Here is a 21,394-nt window from a genome sequence, read left to right as displayed (position 1 = left end):
ACAGGCCAGGTGTCCGGACGAGGAAACATCTGCCTGGGCGGCTCCTTTTCATCCAACTAAGAGGCAACAGATGCCGCTCCTGCACCACCAACATAGAGATGTTATATCTTAAGATGAAAGCAAACATTGAAGTGGCAAATTAATAGAACGCCTTTCGGGGAGAAGTTAAAAAATAAAGTTAATGATCATGGTATTTAGTATGCTCATCTATGCACCCCAGCATTACAAATACAAGCTAACTACCGCGAGTACCATGTGTGACCGATCGATATGTAACCACTTTGCTTGCCTGCTACCAACAAAGCAGATTTCACGTGGTAGCTGTGGTCAATATCTCTGACCTGGATGCAGCTGCTTTCCAACACTATTCGTGTCAATACACTAATTCATTACAGATGATGCGCACAGACAAAGCACTGGTGATGCAGCTGTTGATCTATAATGCTATCTTAAAAAAAAGGAAAAAAAAATAGAATTGACAGTGTCAGCATATGAATGGTAATGAATGTAGGTTAGTTGACATCCAAATGACTATCAGACCCTAAACCCTTTAGGATCGCATTGTGTGCTTTGCCGGCACAGTGAAAGTATGTCACACTCCGACAGCTAGGGTGCACTGTCAGTGGCCCCGGTCAACTAGGGCAGACAATTGAAATTGGGCAAAGCCAGAGGACAAAAAAAAATCTGTTTTCCTGAGCCTGACATGGTCCACTTGTGTGTGTCCATTTCAAACAATGGTCTTAGGCTCGAGTCTGTACAGAGAGGATCACCGAAGACAGAGCGAAGTAGGGGAAAGAAGGCAATTGACATGGCAACTCTGCGGCGCCAACCGAGATCTAGAGCGTCCTCAACTCGGCAGGATCGTGGCTCCTGTTCTTCCACTGCGTCGTGCCCTGTTTTCTCTGGACCATACAGTGACCATGAAGAAGAGCCACCACTGCGTCGCCAATCCTCTCCTCTAATTAAGGGTTCTTTTTCCGGTCTCCACAAGTCTGCCAGTCCAAGCTCCATAGGGTCCCTATCAAACTTACAGGATCACCTCCAAGGATCATTATCAAGTCTCCAAGGATCTCTGCCCAGTTTCCAGGGCACACCCAACCTGACGGGATCATTGTCTCGAATGAAGAGGCGATCTCTTGGCAGCCTTGACAACTCAACCCCCAGCCCCACTGAGTGGGGTCCCAGCCCGAGCCTACAGAGCGGCAATGGCAGCTCCAGTGATGATGATGGAAGTTGGGACACAAACAGCTGGAGCTCAGGAGCTACCTGCCTGCTAAGGACTCCTGCTAAGCAAGACAGCACTGAGTCATCAGGGGAATTTGATGTAAAGTCTTGCACCACTAACCAGGAGTCCGATACTGTGATTACTGAGCCTGAAATAATTTACCAAAATCTTATCTTCTCACGTCCGGTTCCTAAAGCTAAAAGCAAAGAAGAAGCTGCTCCAGAGAGGGCTACCACGGTACAATGGAAAGACGCGGGAACTCAGAGTCCTTCCTCATCTTGCCTGAGTAAGAATATTGCCACAGTTCATCAGCGAGAAGAGAAGACTGACGACAAACGCAAGTTCTCACAGTTTCTGAATGAGGTTACCTACAGGGTGCTAAAATCTAACGGTGGTCCGCAGCAACAGAAATCTACCCTCCGGCATCGCTACCCATCTCCTCCACCACCACCACCACCATCAACCCCAATAAACCCACAACTACCACCATCTGCATCACTAACAAACCTGTGGTACAGCCCGACAAGCTCAAACCTCCACACCATCAAGGAGTATGATTCAAAGGACGTTACAACTTCCATCCACCAGTGGAGCAAGACATTACCGAGCTGTAAAATCTTGGAACCTGGGGATACATTGAGGAAAGGGAAAGGGGACAGTCACTCATACCAAGAGCACGACCTGGAGCTATGTACAAAGGTCCAGGCACAGCCCTCCACTGGGAGACTTTATTTAGAGACAGACATTGACAGAGTGAGGCAGCTTGATGAAATGGTTGCTAATGGCACTCTGGGGAAAGAAAGGAATGAGAAAGGACTAGAGAAGGGTATGGAGAGGGAAAACAGGAATGCATGGGAGAGAAATGGAGGCTTGGGTATGGAGATAGGGAAGGAGAGGGAGAAGAGAAAAGAGAGCCACTGGGAGAGAGACAGAGGAGGTGAGAAACCAAAAGAAAAGGATAAAGTGAGAGAAAAGCCTTGGTGGGAGGATAACAGAAGAGCTGAAAGAGGGAGGGAGAGGGAGAAGGAGAAGAAAGCGGTACCTACGAGTTATGACCAGACTGTTCCTCAATCACCTTCCAGTCGATGGAGTGACCCCTGCCCTGTCTTCAGCTGGCCAGAAGGATTTCCCAGAATGTCGTACAGGTCTACCTCACTGCCCAGGCCCGTCAATATCCCTGTGAGTACCCTGAAGTGCTGGTTAACCTAAATGTATAAAATTCATATTTTCTCCATAACTTAGAGTGGTGAGTGGTTGTATTTTGGTGACTCCCCAGTACAATTTTAATTTAATTTAATTTTCTCAGAGCAATAGAAAAGTTAATGTAAAAGTTTAACAGCAACATTTCTTTTCCCATTGATAGACTGTGAACAATTGGTCAGATTTTTTTAGTGGTAGCAAAAATCCAAACCTGCAATATCACATAGGTGGAATCTCTTACACAAATTCATAAATGACACAAAACAAAAAGATAGTTTGTTAAAATGGGAATTTGTCACATAAATATTAAAAACCCTTTCAGAGTGCACTTTGCTGTTAATAGTTCATTCAAGGAAAGCTGCTTTTTAAGGGATTTAAAATGTTATTTCAATAACTCATTATTGTCCCTCATTTATTTATATGGCTTGTCTCCAGAAGAGAGCTTCACCAGTTACGCACAACGTTGCACAGTTTGATTACGTATTTAATTAACATAGTGGAAATATTGAGGGCAAATAACACCAGTAACTATGCAGGTCAACAAAAAAGAGGAGAGACATATTTGAGACCTAATTACATTCTTATTGCAATGACATGATCAGCACTCCTCTCATGTTGCCTTTATTAACGTTCTCAAAGACACATTTCATTTCCAGACGTGTATCTGTGTGGGATGTATGCTACAGTTAAATTGCTGTGCTGTAAAATGGGATGCATGCACACAAAAGTGTAAACTCTTTTCTCGAAGCCAGATACTGTGATATTTACAGACTTAGTTTAGTTTCTTGATCAAGGGTACAAGTTGTTCAAAAAAATCTACATTTGCATTTTTAACCACATTTTAAAAAGCTGCAGGCTGAAACTGCAGTTTGACTTTAAATCTTGCCCATCCATATTCAAGCTTACGACAGCACGTATGCACGACACGTAGCTGAGATTTTACTAGATCATATGCAGTTATTACATCATGCACGGTTGCCTCATTATGTCTGATTGCGAGTGTAATTCTAAGAAATGATTTCCGCGAGAAACATACACTGTGCAGCTGTTTGTCATGTTTCCTGCTAATTCAGGAAGTGCTGATGTAAATTGCTGGAAATTAGGATCTAAATGAATAAGATTACACAAGCCTCTGATGATTTCACTCAATCTTTATTCAAGGCTTTGAGATCGTCTATTGCCACACATTTCTCCTTGTTAGCTGAATATTGCTCTTCTCAGATTTATTAGACGTGAATCATTTATGTTTGGTGTTTTGCTTAATTGCATCTGTCACATCACCCACTTGCCATACAAAATCAAATCTGCCAACATGATTATTCATTAACGTGCTGTGAATGGAGAATGATCGTTTATTGTGTGCTTTACATGCACAGAAATGGAAGGAAAAGTACTTTATTTACATAGCACCTTTCTGAAGCAGAGATGTAACAAAAGAGATAAAGGAGAAAATAAATACATACAGATATAGAGCGTAATCACAAAAGAAATTTTTAATAAAAATGCAAATGAAAGCCTCAACGTGTAGCTCTGTTTATGAGGGTGTCCTCTGTGTCTACTGCAGCATTTACAGCCAATTGCATTAAAACAGAGTCCCAAAGTTTGTGCGCAAGTTTGGCAGGACCTTCACCGTATAGAGATCTAAAGGTGACCACAAGGACTTTACATTTAATTCAGAATTTTATTTGGAGCCAGTGAAAAGCAAGATGGCAGATAGAATCAGGGTCACAGAACCTATAGAACCTGGTCTAGATTCTATCAGTAGCATTTTGGACAACTTGTGTTGCCCAGGTGGATAACAGGGAGCTGCTACTCAAGACTGGATGATATAAAAGCATGGATTCACATGTCCATCTCTGCTGGAGACACAATGGACCTGAGCCCCCCCCCCCCCATGCTCAGCTGGGAAAAGAGCAAATAAATCACTTGAGATGAAAGTGCAGATTCAAAGCCTGGTTCATAGAAACAGACCAGATTTCTTATGGATGATTTACCCATCAAGCTGAGAGAAAAAAGACTATTCATCACTAAGAGGTGCAGAAGTTAAGCTTTCTGTATTTAAAGCATTTAGCTGTGCTGTAAGTGGCCATCCAGCCTTAAAGGTTTTAGGCAGTAATTTGAAACATGTCTGACTGAGATATATAATTGGATATCATCTATGTAACAGTGAAAATAGATAATTGTCCTATTAACTGTTCAAGGGGAAGCACATACAAACCAAACAGAATAGGACCAAGGATACTACAATACCGAGTTTCAGATGAGGTCGCGAAACTGCAAAAACATCTATCAGAGAGGACGGAGGTGATACCCACACAATACTGAGGCCTATCAACCCTGATGCTCCACAGAATCAACAACAGCACCGAAAACAATATTCCTCCTGCGTCACTAGCATAAAAATATCATTCGAGAACTGCTGTTTCTGATGAGTGCAAACTGCAAGAGCGAGGGTGAAACTTGTCAGCAACGATTCATAAAAACATTTATAGCAGCTCTGCGCTGCACCTTTTCCACAATTTTGGGGACAAAGTGTAGTTTGGAGGTGAGGCTGTAATTTTGAGGGTAAAGATGGATCCACGTTCTCTCTGTTTGAAATGAGCAGTGACACAAACATCTAAATTAACAGTTGATTGTGGAGTTTCAGGGCAGAACATATCCTCACTCTAACCTGATGTGCCCCTGTTAAGGTCTATTTACCTCTCATTTAAATGCATTAGCATCTTTCTGCCCTCCAGCCAGCCTAGATCGAGATACCAAAGAGAAAGTATTGATCCCTTTGGCATGTGATATATTTAGAAAACATCAGCCCTTATTTACTTTTAATTTACTCAGAGCTGAGAGGAAAAGCAGAAGATGGCTTGGGTTTCAAACAAATCTCATATGCTGCTTGGCTGCCTGTGTAAAGGTGGCTAATATATTAATAATTTAAACACTGTTCTCCACCTTTTTTTATATTTCTACTGTATTTAAGAGCTCCAGGCTCCATCGTAATCTACCCTCTCACACCATGCTGCACTGTTTTACTAATGCTGTGATAAATGGAGGGACCTTGACCAGTGTCCAAGAGTAAGGAAACAGAGAGGTGTTTGGGAGGAAGCTTCCTGATCAGAATATATTCCCCAGCTGTCAGCTCCCTAGCAACTGTTCAGCTGAGTGTGTGCAGTGAGAGGAATATATTTGATATCGAGAGAGAAAATTGCATATGGCAGCTATTCACACATTTAGTACCTTGAGAGCGGGTCATTCAAAAGACAAGGAGTGTGATTCTTTCAGGGAAGGAAGGAGGGAAAGAAAGCACATGGTCCTGTGTAGTAAGGGTGTGTGCAGGCAAAGTAGAAGACAAGAATGAAACACGTGTTTATTCTCTGTCCATAAATCATATTCATTCAATTTCATTCAACATTTTTCACCATGTATCCATGCCCCTGCAGCATCTAAATTTTCACTTCAATTTTACTTGTATAGCGCCAATAATATATATATTATATATATATACATTATCTAAAGGCACTTTACATAGAAGGTCAAGAACTTAAAAGTTATAGAGAAACCCAACAGTTCCCACAATGAGCAGCACTTTGGCGACTGTGGAGAGAAAAAACTCCCTCATTAACTGGAAGAAACCTCCAGCAGATCCAGACTCAGTGTTGGCGGCCATCTGCCTCGACCGGTTGGGGTGAGCGGAGGAAAATTGGGACGAGAGGAGAGGTGGATGGAGAAGAGACAGAGTTAGGGGGGAGGAGGGGAGAGGGGAGAGTTCTGTGTCTAATCCTAACCTGCCCCCCAGGTTGAGAACCACTGTCAAGGTTTCACAACCTTGCAGCTCGGAACATGTCCAACGTCACTGATGGGTGTGGTGAGATGAGCAGTTCAAACACTGGAGGTCAGCAAAAACAAGACTTTTAGCTGCTGCTGAGTTTCCTAGTCAATCATTAAACATCACCTTTTTTTCACGTTTCTCAGCTCATCTTGAACATGTTTTATTGTACTGAGATAAACCATCAGGGACCGGCAGTTGTTTGATGGTGGTGTGTTACCTTTCTGTTTAATTCAGCAATATAAAGGCCAACACCTCTCAGTGAATGAATGTACATGTGTAGTAGCTGCGGCTGCAGATTGTCATTCAGTGATGCCTTCCAGGAATGCCAATTCGCCTCCTCCCTCTCTCTAGGCTTGCCCTCCACACACAGAGGGATGCTGGGATGGAGGGATGGACAGAGGGGATTACTGAGCGTTGTCTCATTCAGTAGCTGTATGAGTCATCCTGCTGTATCACTTGCACTGTTTGTAACACCCACACATCAACACAACAGCACAAAGCGCAGCACACACGTGCCCACAACAAACACAAAATGCTCTCTCACAAACAGCATGTTGAAATCGAACCCCCAACTATAAATCCTGAGGCTAGATAGAAACTAGACACCGAAACAACATCTGACCGTCTGACATCTCTGTAGTTCATGTTCAGATTTGACCACTGCAGTGTCAGTGATCTCAAACTTATTTACATTTTTTGTTTGTTAGTTTGTGTGGCGGACTTTGACCGCACATATTCGCTCGCTCTTCCACGTAGTCTAAACTCCAGAGACTGCACTGAGCGATTGGTTCTGCACCAAAGAATTAAGCTTAAGTGAAAATGTAAATGTAAATGGTAAACTCTCCTGAGAAATCGGAGTCATGCATAATGCATATGTAGCCAACAAATGCAACAGGGACCCGTTCTCGCATTCATCTTTGTTTGAGTTTGCACATGAGAAAGATGTGATGTGTGTGTGTGGGCCACCTCCATTTTAATTAGTTTAGTTTAAAGACTGGACACAGATAGCTGCTACTCAGATTCCCCGTTCAACTCGGATTGTAATTTTTACACTTCACTCTTTGCGAGGATTAAAGGGAAGATGCGATGAAGACATGATGAAGTGGGAGGTCGCCTCCGTTTACCTGATGTTTTTTAAATCATGTTGTATGTCGACATTGTGGGAAACATGTTTCTGGCACAACTTAGAAGAGAGGTTTGACACCGCTCTGGTGTCCGTACGATAAATATGAATCTAACACCTGAAGCTACATAGCTTAGATTAGCATAAAGAGTGGGAAACATGGGGATACGATTAGCTGCGACACAGGAACCCCCTGTAACACTCAGCTTGTAATTTTCACACTTCAATCTTTGCAAGGATTAAATGGAGGAGATGAAACATGATCATTTGTGAGCTCTTGCGGACGCTGCTAGGCAGATGTACGTTATCTTAGGACAGGGCCGAGCTAGCTGTTTTCCCTTGTTTCCACTCTTCATGCTACACCTAGACTACATCTGCTACGTTTTTGTTTGACAAAATGCCTCATGTGACCAAAAACACCCAATCAGCAAGCAGCTGTGAGTGTGTACGTAATTGTTTCCAAACATCTCAGTTTCTGCTCGTCCAGACTAAAACGCTGCCCCAGAGTTTTCAAACTAAAACAGAGCCAGCAGCGTTTCCAAACTTCTCCTTTTCAGCGGCTCTAAATTCTGCAGTAATGTGGACGCCAGGCGTATCCATCGAAGGGTTGATGCGTTTTCAAACAAAAACGTAGTCCCTATCCCCCTTTGCTAGCTTCATATTTACCATTAAGTGAAACAATTCTTTCAAATTGACTGTCCCACATTTGACTTTGTGTACTTTCTTACATTGTTCAAGTTCTATCATTTAACTTTTTCTGTTTCTCTCCCAAACATTTGAACAACGACGCTATGCGAGTGTGCCTCTATCGCCCTCGGGCAGTTTCTCTCCATTTCTGCAGTACGCAGCATTTTTCTTTACCGCCGCTAATCTGTCATTTCTTCCTCTGTCTCCCTCCTCCCTCTTTCCCTTAATGCTCTCAATACTGATATAGTATGTGTGCCGAGAGTGAGAAATAATGGATATATTTGTTTGCCGAGACATAGTCGCTCTGAGAGCTCGTTAAACACCAGATAAGAGGCACTCCGCAGCGTGCAGTGGCAGCGGCGGCGCCAGATAAATCTGCTTGATGAATAAATCTAATCATTTCGCCCTCTCTTCTTCTCCTTCTTCTCTTCCCACCAGGACTCTGATGGAGAGATGCAGCATGACACAAGGTTTGCCACTTTCACTTTTACCTCATCTTCTTCCTCTTCTTCACTCCATCACTCCCATAACCCCTCCTCTTCCCATACACCTCCTCCTGCTTCATTCAGTCCTCAGCTCGCTCTCTCACTTGCTCTCTCTCTCTCTCTCTCTCTCTCACTCTCTCTCTCCCCTTCGCTCTTTCTCTCTCTCTCTCTCTGCCTACCAGCTTGTCTCCAGTCAGAATTAGAGGAGGCTTTTTCCAAAGGCATGCCACTCTGAGGGGATGCACAGGCACATGAATATTGTGATCTTATCTGCTGAAAATGAGGCGAAAAGCATATAAACGGTAAGGCGAGAGAGAGGAGAAGTGCATGCCTGGTGCTATTAGCGGCTCTGTGATAAGTGTGTGTAGTGGCTTTGCCGCACTTGTGACAATAATGACTGTTGTGAGTTCTCTCTTTTGTGGCTGTTGTGCCGTTGTGTCCATATGTTGCGTAGTCTGAGAGGCTTGACACAAAGGGGTGGGCAGACAGTTGTGCATTCAACAGTACAGTATGTCAAGAAAAGATGAATGCATGTTGTGCTGCGTGCGCGAGTAAACTGAAGCTTTTTGTCAGTGTTATCTCTGCAGCAAGGATGTGCTCAGGACTATCGGATTGAGTTTAAGTAAATCTGTGGTTTTCTTTTTACTCAGTTGATCCAACTGTCGTTTGGATGTTCGTGGCGTAGGAATAATGGGTAACCAAATGTTCAATGTGTTGTCTATTACTTGATGAGTTGAGAAAAGTGATTGCTTAATAATTCAGCGGGTAAATCATGAAGTATTCTTGCATGTGATGCCTTTAGGTGGCTTTTTAATCTGCACGTCAGCTTAACATGATCAGAACATCTGAAGTTAATTGCTGTCACCTCCGGTCTTAACCCCCAGCAAGTGAGGAAACATTGATTTTTGGAGATGATCCCAGCATCTTGTTACATAATTAAAGCAAGCAGCACTTGGGATAAGGTGCTGTCCAGAGGGAAACTTTGAGTTTCAAACTTACTGCAGGGCTGAAAGAGCTTTGGGTAATATGGTTGGATAAAAACAAAAGAAAAGTGAACAATGGCTGCTAACCCTTTCAGCACTTTGAGTTATGTTGGCTTGTAATTTTATATCCTGTCATGGTGAATGTAGAGGGTTTGGTATTTTAAGCTTTGGCTTCCACCTACGCCGTTTCCTTATGATTTAAGAGAAGTGTTGAGTGTTAATCTTCGGAAGATGAACTAATAAATGTAAGATGATCTCCTATTCAGATCTAAGTATTTGACGTAAAGATGACTTCAGGTATTTTGAGTTGAAAATGGCACAAACATCTCCATTGTGTTATGCTGTGCTTCAAATAACAAGCTATGATAATTTACTGTTTTTTAAATATCAGGTGTCAATCAAACCCACCATAAAAGTAGTTATATGAATAATTCATTATGGGGTTTATTTAAGTGATTCAAGCGAATGCTCCACAGACATATGTGACGACTTCAATGGCTAAATACTTAAAATGGATCCAAAGATGTGATATAATAAGTGCTGAAGGCTGTCCAAACAAATCATTAGCTCCATCAACCCCCAGCAGCACAGCACTGCTCCGCCTCACTTCTCTGAAATGCTTCTTGTCATAAACAATAAGCCAGAGCTCATCACTGACGGCTGTGTAGTTGATCGATGCAACCAAATTGAAATTATCGCATGCTGACAAAACATTTCACATGCACTGTCTTCACATGCAGTACCATACGTGAGTGAGTTAGGTAATATCGGCCAAATAAAAGTCAGATTTATGAGTTTTTGAGAAAGGTAGATAATTGAAACTTCATACTAAGTCTCATATTTTCTACCTCGTGCTAATTTTCTGCTCCAAGGTTCCATGTACGGCAGATTTCTGTAATTGCTATTCTTCATTTATTTCTTAATGATTAATATCCTCATTATTAGGTGATTTGCTGGGAGTGTTCACCGATGCCAGTCAGACAAAAGAAATGATAAACTTTCCAAAGACTGCAATGCAACCATCACTGTCAAACTAATATTTAAATCAGTGACACACCCAGTGAAGCACATTATGTACAGGGACATTGTGCCCTCCAAGGAAAAAACTAAGCAAATAATAGCAATAACAACTCTGTACTGACAGATGAAGAAGTTACATCTCTAAAATTTCAACAGTTTCTGTACACACGAACCCTGTCTTAAAAAGAAATCTGGACTTTTTTGTGGGTCTGTCATTGACAGATATTAAAGACGGACAACTTTACCGCTCATTACTTACCCCTGGCTGCAGTATAGGCCATAAAACATGCCTTGTCCATGTTAGCAGATGGGACATGGACCAAAACAAACAAATTCAAAAAAAATTAAAGGAGAAGATAATTAAATTTTTCTCAAAGATGATTCCTGTCATTTTAGGTAGTTCTTATCACACTGATGTGTGTTCAAGTGCAATTTTTCTGTTAAGTTTGAGTTTAATTAGTAATTTATTGGTTAAAAAATTTGGTGAAAAGTCTGAGACTGACTCGAGATTGGTTGAGCCCATGCTACTGTGGCTTCATCCCCTGATTGCTACTGCACAGACTCTGGCTTCCTATGTGCAAGATTCCAGGATTCTTATCCACAATGTTTTGGTTTCATTTCTGGATAAACGGAGGAAGTGGAGACAAGTAGTCCATCCATATACAGTCATATGGTCCAAGTCTAGTGAACGTGTGTGTGGGTACATCTGAGCGAACAAAGGTACAGTCGTAGCTGCTGAGATGAGTTGTGGAAAAACCAAGGACAGGAAAATGATTAAAACAGTACAAACAGTGAATATTTTTTTTTTAAACATGGAAAAAGAAAGTTGCTCAGGCTTTACTTGACTTCCTGTGACTTTTAATTAGGTCTCTACAAACGTTTCATCCCACCTTCATCAGCTGCATCTTCCAATGATCCCCTTTGCCTCAGGCACCAGCCGCTGGGAGACATCAGTAGCCCACTCTGCTTCAATCAGACTTTGAGGAATGTGCCTAAAGAGGCTTTGTTTGTTCATCTCTCGTCTTTCCCTAAGCTAGGCATGTAGCATACAAAAGCAGATGCTATACGAAGGCTCCCTTCAGGTTAGCCCGGAGCACTTTACCACCTCCCCGCTCGTCTAATTATTTCTAAGACAGTGAAATCAGAGATTTATGCAGGAGCCATTTGTGAGGGTGGACTACTGTAGCATCTGGATGTTGCTGTTGAGGGATCTGCCTCGGAGCTTACTCAAGGGGTTGGCTTTGTCTTTGAGTGTGTACATGTGTCTTTACGCTCTAATTTAGACCCCTGTGATTCACGTGTCTAAGTCCTAAGACTCTGTGTCTCCTTGACTTCCCACCTCACCACCCTCACGGCTTCCCGGACCGTTGGAGATACACCACACTGCCACAGAGCATTTCTACGGCTCTGTCAAAGCCAACAGGACAGGGTCAGCTGAGCAGCTTAAGCCCCTGGAGCCCACATACTGTAGACCTCAAGAGTCATAGAAACACAAAGTCCATGTGCTGTATGTCAGAAGAGATGAATGTGTGTGGCATTCTAATGTCACATATAAAATAGAGAAAGTAAAGGTATTCAAAATAAGAGCTTTAACATGATCTCGTTGTATCCACGAAGAGCATTTTAGCTCTGAATTGTTTTTTTTTGTTTTGTTAATGCAGCTCATTAGCTTCAGTCCTGATCTCTGTTGTTCAGTGTCATGGTTCAGAGACTGTTCCTATTATAGCGAAAATAATTTGTTGATACAGCCTCCGTTGTGTTGGGCAGAAGAAAACATGCTGTTTCAACAGACAACAGCCTTTTCGTGAAACACATACAAACAAGCAAACAGCGCTGTTACGAGCTACATGTTGTACAAACTGTTCAGCTATTGCACCCATTACACCTCAATAAATACTTTATTGCACCCCGGAGGGCCGTGCATGCCGCCGTATGTTCAGCCTACATGCACAGTCTCACTAACCCCTGGTCCCCTACCGCAGAGCAATGCATGGTGGATTTCCGGTTGTCCAATCTGGGCCGTGATGATAAAGAGAAAAAAGTAGAGGATTCTTTATTCTGAATTTGGTCTTCATGTCCTTTTGTACCTCTTTTGCTCGGCACTGCTGTCCAACATGTACTGTGCTCTACAGGAGGGAAGGTATCATATAAACTGTAATTTCAGATTCAGGGGTTGATTAATTTTGATCTATACAAAAAAGCAATCAGTGATTTCTTTATATATATATATATAATGTTATGCATAGATATATAGATAGATTATTTTCTTATAGGTTTCATTTGCAGATGAAGATGGAGGTTGAGTTGCTGTTTGGGAATTTCGCATTTAACCCAGTCACTAACAATGTAAAGTAATTTTATAGCATTTTTGTGGACATTAGCAATGTCAGCAAAGACTGCTGTGTGTCTGAAAACAATCACAGACTGAATCCTCCTGGAACAGCAGTCTGGAACTTCACTGTTTTTTTTGGTTGAGCCTCATATTTGCCTGCAGCTGTTTGCAGCCAAACGGCTGTAAAAATCAGCTGTTCACTACCTGTTTGGCACCAAATGACTCAGTTAGTATCTAGCTGGTGAACATAGTGAAGCATGTGGCTGTTAAATAGCCAGATATTTTCCTCAGGCGGTTGTGCCCAGCTAAATGGAGAGGGTTAGAGGAGGAGAATATTGAGCCTAACATTCATTATGCCACCAGAAACAGCGGCAACTCCAAATGAAGGCTAAAGTTGTTCTGTATCGGCTGAATGTGTACACAGGCTACTGGTGTACGTCCATAAAGTTGTTACTGTCCACACAGACAGTCAGACCTGCAGTTGTGCACATACCCGTTCCCTCAAGTGTGCACCTGTCACTTGGAATCTGTTTCTTTTCAGAGCGACATTCGTGCTTGTGCAACCCCATAGATTGAATGAATTCTGTGGGAACGCTGGGTTGGCCATCCTTAGAGTTAGCCATGTGTTAGCAAGACAAAGACCAAGTATTAACCCTTTACTTTAAACTGCACCATATCACTGTGTTAAATATTTACTATTCCATTAACCACATTCTGAATCTAATTAATTTTACTGAATAATAGTTACCACTCTGTCAGAAAGAGCAATTTCTTTACAACTCCCTTCTTCTCTCTCTCTGCAGTGTTGTATTTTAACAGTCTGCGAGGCGAGCACCTCTGTTCCTCTGCCAGGCTGGGTACACAGGTATGTCACGACTGTGTTGTCGTGGCAACCTCACAGAGGACTGAACCCATTCTCTTTCACAGAATTTCAACAATGGAGAAATTGAGAAATCTTAACTCAGGCAGTGCTCTTGACAGACAAACGTATAAATTGTGTGAATCATGCTCTGAGTGCACTGCCTCTCTCTGTCTTTCTCTCTAGGTCTGATTATTGTCACTTGTTAGACAGGTCATGAAGGGGTGAAGGGCACGATGAACTGTGCCACTGTGTGGATATGAAGACATAATAATCTTGATTCATGTTCCGGAATCAGTTAGAAATACAGACAGAGAATATAGATATACACAGATAAATATACATGCAGCAATATAAAACACAAACTCTATCTGCTTTTCAGATTAATCCTTTGTTTTTACTTCCGGGAAGATTTAGTAAAAATCAGGGTCATAATTGAAAGAGATCTCACAATCGTGTCCTTGGCTTTAAAAACTAATTGAATTAAGGAAGGCTGAACTCCTTGATGAAAAAGTAAACATCTCAGCTAACTTTAACTTAATTTGAGCTGATAAATCTGAAGGCTACTTGGCCAAGTTACTGCACAGAAGGTATTCCTGGAAATATGCATTTATTTGCTTTGTTTTGTTTTGTCATCCTCAGCATGCTCTGAAAAGCTTTTCATCCTTAAAGAAATGAACTCAATGCCAAAGGAATTCTTTTCACAACACAATGTTACTGACAAAAGGTAAAATCAGGACAAGCAAGTGGTTCAGCTGTACCGACATTGTCCAGCTTTCCAATCCCCCTAGTTGTTTGTTGTGCATTCACTCTTTTTCACAGTCTTTTATGTATTCTTCAGAATAAATCGAGAAATATATAAAACTCAGAGGAGTTATTAAAAGTACACTGAATCGAAGAGGAAGTTATTTTTTAAATAGGGCATACAGTCTCCCCAAAAAAGTTGGTGTTTTCGTCAAAGGCCAATTTCCTACTGACTTTGAATAGACTCAACAGAACTTAAAAATGAGGCGTCGAGAACCTGGCCAAAACCTGACTACACCAAACTGGTACTGCCAAAGTCGAGACCCTGCAATCCCAAGATATTCTCTTTTTTTTTTCATCCATTGCAGTGTCTCTTTTTATCTTCCCACACATGCATTTCCTTTTGATATTGGCAGACTCAAAAAGACAAAGAGACATTTTTTTAAATAAATGAAAATAGTCAAACCCAAACCCTGAGGTTACAAACAAGATCTGATCAATGTGAAAATCAACTCTCCACAAACTTCCACTTGAGGTCATTGGCGAACAGTCAACTTTTGAGTAAACCAGTTTTTTAAAATCCCTTTCCCTTTAGAAGAAGAAACTCAGGTTTGGAAAACAAGTTTACAGAAGAAGGTTGTCTCCAACAATTTAGTATTTCATGGCTGAAATGTTGGGTGACTTGCAAGAGACAGAATGAGAAAACTCATTCCTGGTATTGGTCGAGCTCTAAACAAACAAAAGAGTACCCACAATGCACCTAATGTCGTAAGACTGTCCATGCTAAACAGCCATGTCTCCCAAACATTCTGCCCTTGATTTTTACTCCTTAAAAAATGTGCAGTGTGTCTAGAAAATCCCAATTGTTGATCAGAAATTTGTTCTGTGACAGATGGGGATCCATTCGATTCAATTCACTGTGCACACTCACCACAGCGTGATGTGAGAGAGATCCCCTGTAGTGACTCCTGCTGTGGCCCCCTGCTGTCATCTGATCTGATCAGGAAGAGTGTGAAAGCTGCCTACAAACTGTCATAATTGATTGACAAACTCTGTTTCCTCTGAAGGTTGTCACACACACAAGCTTCCACTCGCACAGATTAAACTTCCTGGCTTTGACTGACGTAGCCTTTAAAGGGCCAAGGATACATCGAGGAGCAGGAGGGAGTTTGATGAGTCATAGTGCAGCAGGGGAAACTATTCATTATCAGTTAATTTATCCCCATGAGCTTTTTGTGCTGGAACATGGCATCATGGTTCAAAAGCCTGACAGTGGCCGTGACATGACGTACAACAACATGGTCAGGTTTGATACCTCTGTCTAATACTGTACATCGAGTTCCCGAGCACAGACTGTCAATCAATGCAAATGAAACCTGTGTTAGTTAAAGTATTTCAATTCAACCTCTTGGGCTTTAGTTGTAAAACTGACACTTCTTGTGTTTATTATACGAGTGCAGTGCCCACTCACAATGTGCCTCTCAGGAGTGTTGGTATGGAATATTTCCCATAACAGAATGTATGGTGGTATGGAGAACCCCCTGGGGCTGGTGAGGGAACAAAAGATGTAAATGGTAAATGGAATGACATATCTATATAGTGCTGTTCCATTCTCATCAACCACTCGGAGCACTTTACAATACAAGTCACATTCACCCACACATTCATACAGCGTTTTCAGATCGTTTTTTCTATCACGCCTCATTCACAAACTGTTGGCAGAGCCGTCAGGGGCAATTTGGGCTTCGGTTTCTTTCCCAAGGACACTTTAGGATTGCAAACTGCAGGTGCCAGGGATCGAACCACAGACCTTCTGGTTAATGCACGACTCTCTCTAACTCCTGGCATTGAGCCTAAGCAGAAATCTGTGTGTTTGAAAGCCGGGCTCTTGGATTCACAGTCCATGCCCTCAGCTTTGTGATCGCTGCCTGCAAATCCATCTGCTCCAAATGACTTAGTTTGCATTTCAAAAGCACGCGAGAATACAACGTAACACAGTGAAAGAGGTGAGACGTCTAGTGCACAACACAATACAGCCCACAGTTGAGTACTGCGTTTCTCAAAACCCTGGCATGTGCATGAGTGTTTCACAAAGGAAAACCAGAGCTGCAGAGCAGGGCCGTGAACAGAAAAGAGCATCTGAGAGCAGCGTCACAGACAGGGGTATCTCACAGAGATGAAGACTGCATCATGTGGGTCAGTGGCAGCAATAGTGAGTGAATTAAACAGTTGTCATAGCTACATTTGACAGTAGCTGCTGATGATCCATGGCATATGACAGCAGTGAGGGAATCGTAACATTGGGTCTTGAGCATTGATTTACTGACCAATAGTCTAAAGGAGCATTACAGCATCAGCTCTCTTAGCTGTACTGCTAACTTCTGACTCCCAGCTACTGCGGCGAAAGATTTCACAGTCGACACAGTTCTTCCGCAGGTCCTCAGCAACACAAGTTCGAAGTGAATCGGATGAATCGTTCACTAAAAAATTTAAATTTAGAGGGACAGAGATTTCTTCTTTTATGTTAAAGAAGTTGAAGAACTGTATACGTTTTATTAGTTTCAAGGCCAATGAGTACTTCCTCTTAACCACTTAAGTTGGAGTCTCTTTTGATATGCAGATAGAAATTAAAGGAGGGCTAAACAGTGCTGCGATCACGCCTCAGTCGACGTTCTTGTCTTCAGGCAGTAAAATGTGTTGACGAGTCATCATCATTGCTCTGGTGACTTAATCCACAGAGCTGTGCTTCTGGCCGCTGGTAGCGAAGCATGCTCAAGAGACCGTTGTATTTCTGGAGTGTTGCATCAGAGGAGACACTCGTACACATGGCTCCTAAGCAGAGCTTCATCCACTGTGTTACGGCCTAAAGGGAAAACATTGAAAACTTAAAAATAATGTTACCAATTATCTTTGCTTATGTTTGGTCACTTTTGGCTTGTGTTCCTTCATTCTGAGTCATGCAACAGTCCAGGTGCAGCTGAGGGTCAATTCTGCTTCATTAAAACTCGGATCTTAATTTTGTAGTCTTGGCCACCGGTAATACTCACATTGTATTCAGCGTGTTAATTGCCAGGATCTGCGAATGCACATTGCTAAAAATAAGTGAAGCAGGGCAAGAAACATGGTGAGTCAGTTATTTAAAAGAAAAAATAAATATAAAATTGTTAAAATCTAACCAAAGCTGTCACAGTTTATGACATCCTGGTTCAACTTGGGGTTTCCTGTGTAATCACGCAATAGTCCCCATGATTTGCTGAATGCGTTGATACTTTCCATTGTTACACGTTTTTCGGCATTAATGAGAAAATGACTTATAGCATGTTAATCATGGATCTTTAAACGTATACAAAGGCAGATTTTGTTTCCAGGCTCTGTGCTAAGTTATGCTACTTGGCTGTTGGGTGTAGCCTTACAGTTAGTTTACAGTAGACATGAGAATAAACCTTTTCGTCCTGAACAGGAAAGAGACGAAGTGTAGAAGCGACTTGGAGGACTTGATTACAATCTGGCGAGACTGTTGTCTTGTCTCTGGTCTTTTTCCCCAGCACTTTTCTCTGCAGCAATGTCACCATTTTCCTTGAGCTCAGCAATACTTTGGTTAATACAGTGTCATCGTGATCCATAGAGATTAGGACCTAAAGCTTAATAATAATAACTGTATATGGAGTTACCTTCCAAACTGTAACATTAAGTGCTTGTTGTTTACAGTAGATAGGTTGCCTGGGTCTCTGTGTGCCATTCACTTAGTAGAAGACTTTGCGAGGGATGGCACCGTGGCCGTTAAAGTATAATGCCCTTGTTTGATCACTGTGAATAGTATATTTGGCACACTATACTTTTCTGTGAATAGTAAATTTGGCACGCTATACTTTCCTGTGAATAGTATATGTGGCAGGCTGTAGCTCTTCCCTGCTCACCTCCCATGGCTCATTACTTGTAAATCAACCTGCAACCACCACACAGGCTCCTTGTTGTGGATCCAAGATCGATGCTGACCTTTAGTAGGTTTTACATTTATGTCATTTTCTTTATTAAATCTGAATCACTTGCCAGTCTCATGAAAAGAGAAAAAGTATGGTGAAGCTTTGCCTGAAGTATGTAGTCTGTTTGTTGTACTCCCTGTAGTGAGCATTGTCTGTTATTATGACAGGTTGTAACTCTTGGGGAAAGTGTTTCAGGTAAAGAGGGTTTATGTGTTTTCATCTTGAGACTCCTCTTAATTCTTATGAGGGAACTCTGAAGAGAGGAACGTGTGTTTGATTTACATATCTTTTACTGTTTTGAGTTTCTCTGTGCGATGGAGAAACTGCAGCTAAAGCGTATCATGGGGTTCTCTGAGGATATCCGATTTTTTTCCTTCATGTGGATTGTGTTTGCCTTGCCCAACAACACCAGAGGCACTGAGATCTGCTGTTTATCCCCCTGGAAAGGTGTTGTGATACAGTGAGGGTACAGTACTTCATATCCACCGCAGGGTGTGTGTTTGTGCGTGTGTGCATGTGGGGATGGATTCAATACAGCTGCACTTCCTCACCAATTCAACAACTATTTCTGTCCTCGCTTTCGCCCTCTCTCTCTCTGTGACTTGCAGATAAGAAAATGGCTGTAGCAACCGTAACTGTGTTTTCAGAAACCACCATTGTTTCCTGAGCTAGTGTTGAAGGGAGATTAAAAATAATAAGCACCGGTGCCATTAGAAATTGCAGCAGGCGACAAAACATTCATTCCAGTTTGTTGTTGAACTGCTACCCTGCCACTCTGCAGGGACTGATAAAAGTTACGCCGCAGGCAACCCGTCTGTACTCATGCATTTGTGCTTACTTAGCTCTTAAGCACAGGATATGGTGGGTTTGTTAAGTCAAACATTTCGACTTACTCAAATGTTTATAGGCCAGTTATAGTTGGTGATATTTGGGGAAGATACATGGTGCGAATCTTACTCAATGATAATATTCTGTGTACCAACTTAGATACACACCACGTATCTAACAACACATGATGTAGAGACATTATGGGTCTTTGACTTCACTCTGTATTTTTAAAAAAGCAGCTTAAACATCTAACACTGACCCCCATCGATTTTGTTGACAACACATCTGCTAGTACTCGATTTTATCAGCTGTCGCTAGCTAACATAAGCTAATGCCCGAACCATAGACTGTAGATAACGATGGACGATATGCTAGCTCCCAAAAGTGAAGCCAAATCATGTTGATCGCCTCCTTGTGGGAAGCTGCAGTATAGATCATAAACCCCGCCTCCTACGTGTCAGGAGATGGGGCATGGACCAAATTAAAAAGTCCCAGTAAACATCAGTTGGTAGGTTGTTAATCACACTGATGGTTGATCAACATGAAGTGTGTTTGTTTGGTTTTAATTAGTTATTTAAAATAAAATAAAACTTTATTGATCCACACCCCGGGGAAATTCAGTTGTTACAGCAGCAGACAAGAGAATACAACATATTTTGAAAAAGGCAAATGAGTAAATAAGAAAAAAAGAGTATGTACATTATATACACCTTTCACTGTGGTTTGTATAGAAATGATGTAAAGTAAAGTGCAGTGGCACAGGAGGATTGCAGGAGGAAGTAGAAACAGGAAGAAATGATTGACAGCTGAGACTGGATCACCATTGGTTGAGCACACATGACTGTGGGACCTTGATACAGTGACTCCACACCACGATCTCTACTGTGCAGACGGCACAAGATGGCAGCACCAGAGTCCAAGATATTTAAGTGTAATTTTTGTACAACGAGAGGAAGTGGAGATGCGTCGTCCATCTTTATACAGCCAGATTAGTGAGAGTTAGCTGAAGACTGTCCACTGTGAGTGTTTCACAAAGTCAACATACACATCCCAGTTAAACAGGTAGCAATTGTAAAAGTTGATGGCTCAAATAGCAGACATGGAAAAAGGGAAAGATTTAAAATCAGATTGGTATTTGATTTTACTAGAAAGGCAGAGATTAGCAGATTATTCGTGTTTTAAACGCAGAGAAAATGTGTTCAGGGTGAGGTCTGAATGAAGAGATACGCTGCTGTTACAGGAGTGAAAACTTCCCCAAATCCAATAAAGCGCAGGACAGAGACACAAGCCCGAAACTCTGATAGCATCGTTAGATACCACAGGGCTTCTTTTAATGGCGCCTGTATTGCACAATCATTGCTTGAGGAGGGGCTTAGAGAATATGTGTCGCAATTATATCAACAAGGCTCGTCAAATGCAGGCGCGTAAAAAGAGACATGCACCTAGGCGGGTTTTATTTTGGCATTTTATGATTGCCTGTGGCAGGTTATTAAGTTGTTACGATGCAGGCAAGACCCGAGTTCAAGCCACAGCTCCACCAAGCAATGATGAAGGATTGAAAATGGAAACGCACACCTATTCATCATAAGACTGATTTATTGAGCAGTAACCTCTGTGGTCAGCTGGTAAATAACTCACTATTCCATTAGGTGCTGCAGTTTGTGGTGACCACATTTAATTGTTCCCAACGAAAAAAGAGTGATAGGAAGATTGATGTTTTTCTTTACAGTCCGCGTTTCTTAACGCGGTTACGTTTTTTAGAAGTCACAAGCTTCTATTTTGGGATGATTGATTGAAGGGGAAAGTATCCCTTAATGGGAAGGGCAAAGTTCAACTGGAGATTCAATAATTCAAACTACCGTTAAAGTTTGTTTACCGAACTTATCTAATTGATCCCCCAGCTCTGCTCCAAACTGGCTTATTTTCTGAATGCATACGTAATCGCTGTGGTTTTTTTCCTTTTCCTTTTTTCTGGGAGTCAACAGAACTAAATGTGCTGCTAAATCTGTGGGACTTCAAAGCTGTTTTTCTCTGCTCTCTTGCCAGGGTCAACACAGATAGCCAACTCCTATCTGCCTCCCCAGGCAAGACTTAGAGCTTTG

At 41.9% G+C, this 21,394-nt stretch overlaps 1 protein-coding gene across 1 annotated transcript in view; it reads left to right on the top strand.

Moving 5' to 3' along the window:
* The first annotated feature begins 751 nt into the window (after window positions 1-751).
* LOC118116575 overlaps window positions 752-21,394 on the top strand; it is a 47,200-nt gene continuing 26,557 nt past the window's right edge. The window contains exons 1-2 of the mRNA XM_035168350.2: window positions 752-2,404; window positions 8,497-8,528. Of these exons, the coding sequence (XP_035024241.2) occupies window positions 809-2,404; window positions 8,497-8,528 (1,628 nt within the window). The 5' untranslated portion in view covers window positions 752-808. The remainder of the gene's footprint in view (window positions 2,405-8,496; window positions 8,529-21,394) is intronic.

Source organism: Hippoglossus stenolepis, chromosome 10 (assembly GCF_022539355.2).
Source record: "Hippoglossus stenolepis isolate QCI-W04-F060 chromosome 10, HSTE1.2, whole genome shotgun sequence".
In the NCBI taxonomy this organism is placed as follows: Eukaryota; Metazoa; Chordata; class Actinopteri; order Pleuronectiformes; family Pleuronectidae; genus Hippoglossus; species Hippoglossus stenolepis.
This window is presented reverse-complemented; position numbering and strand designations above follow the sequence as displayed.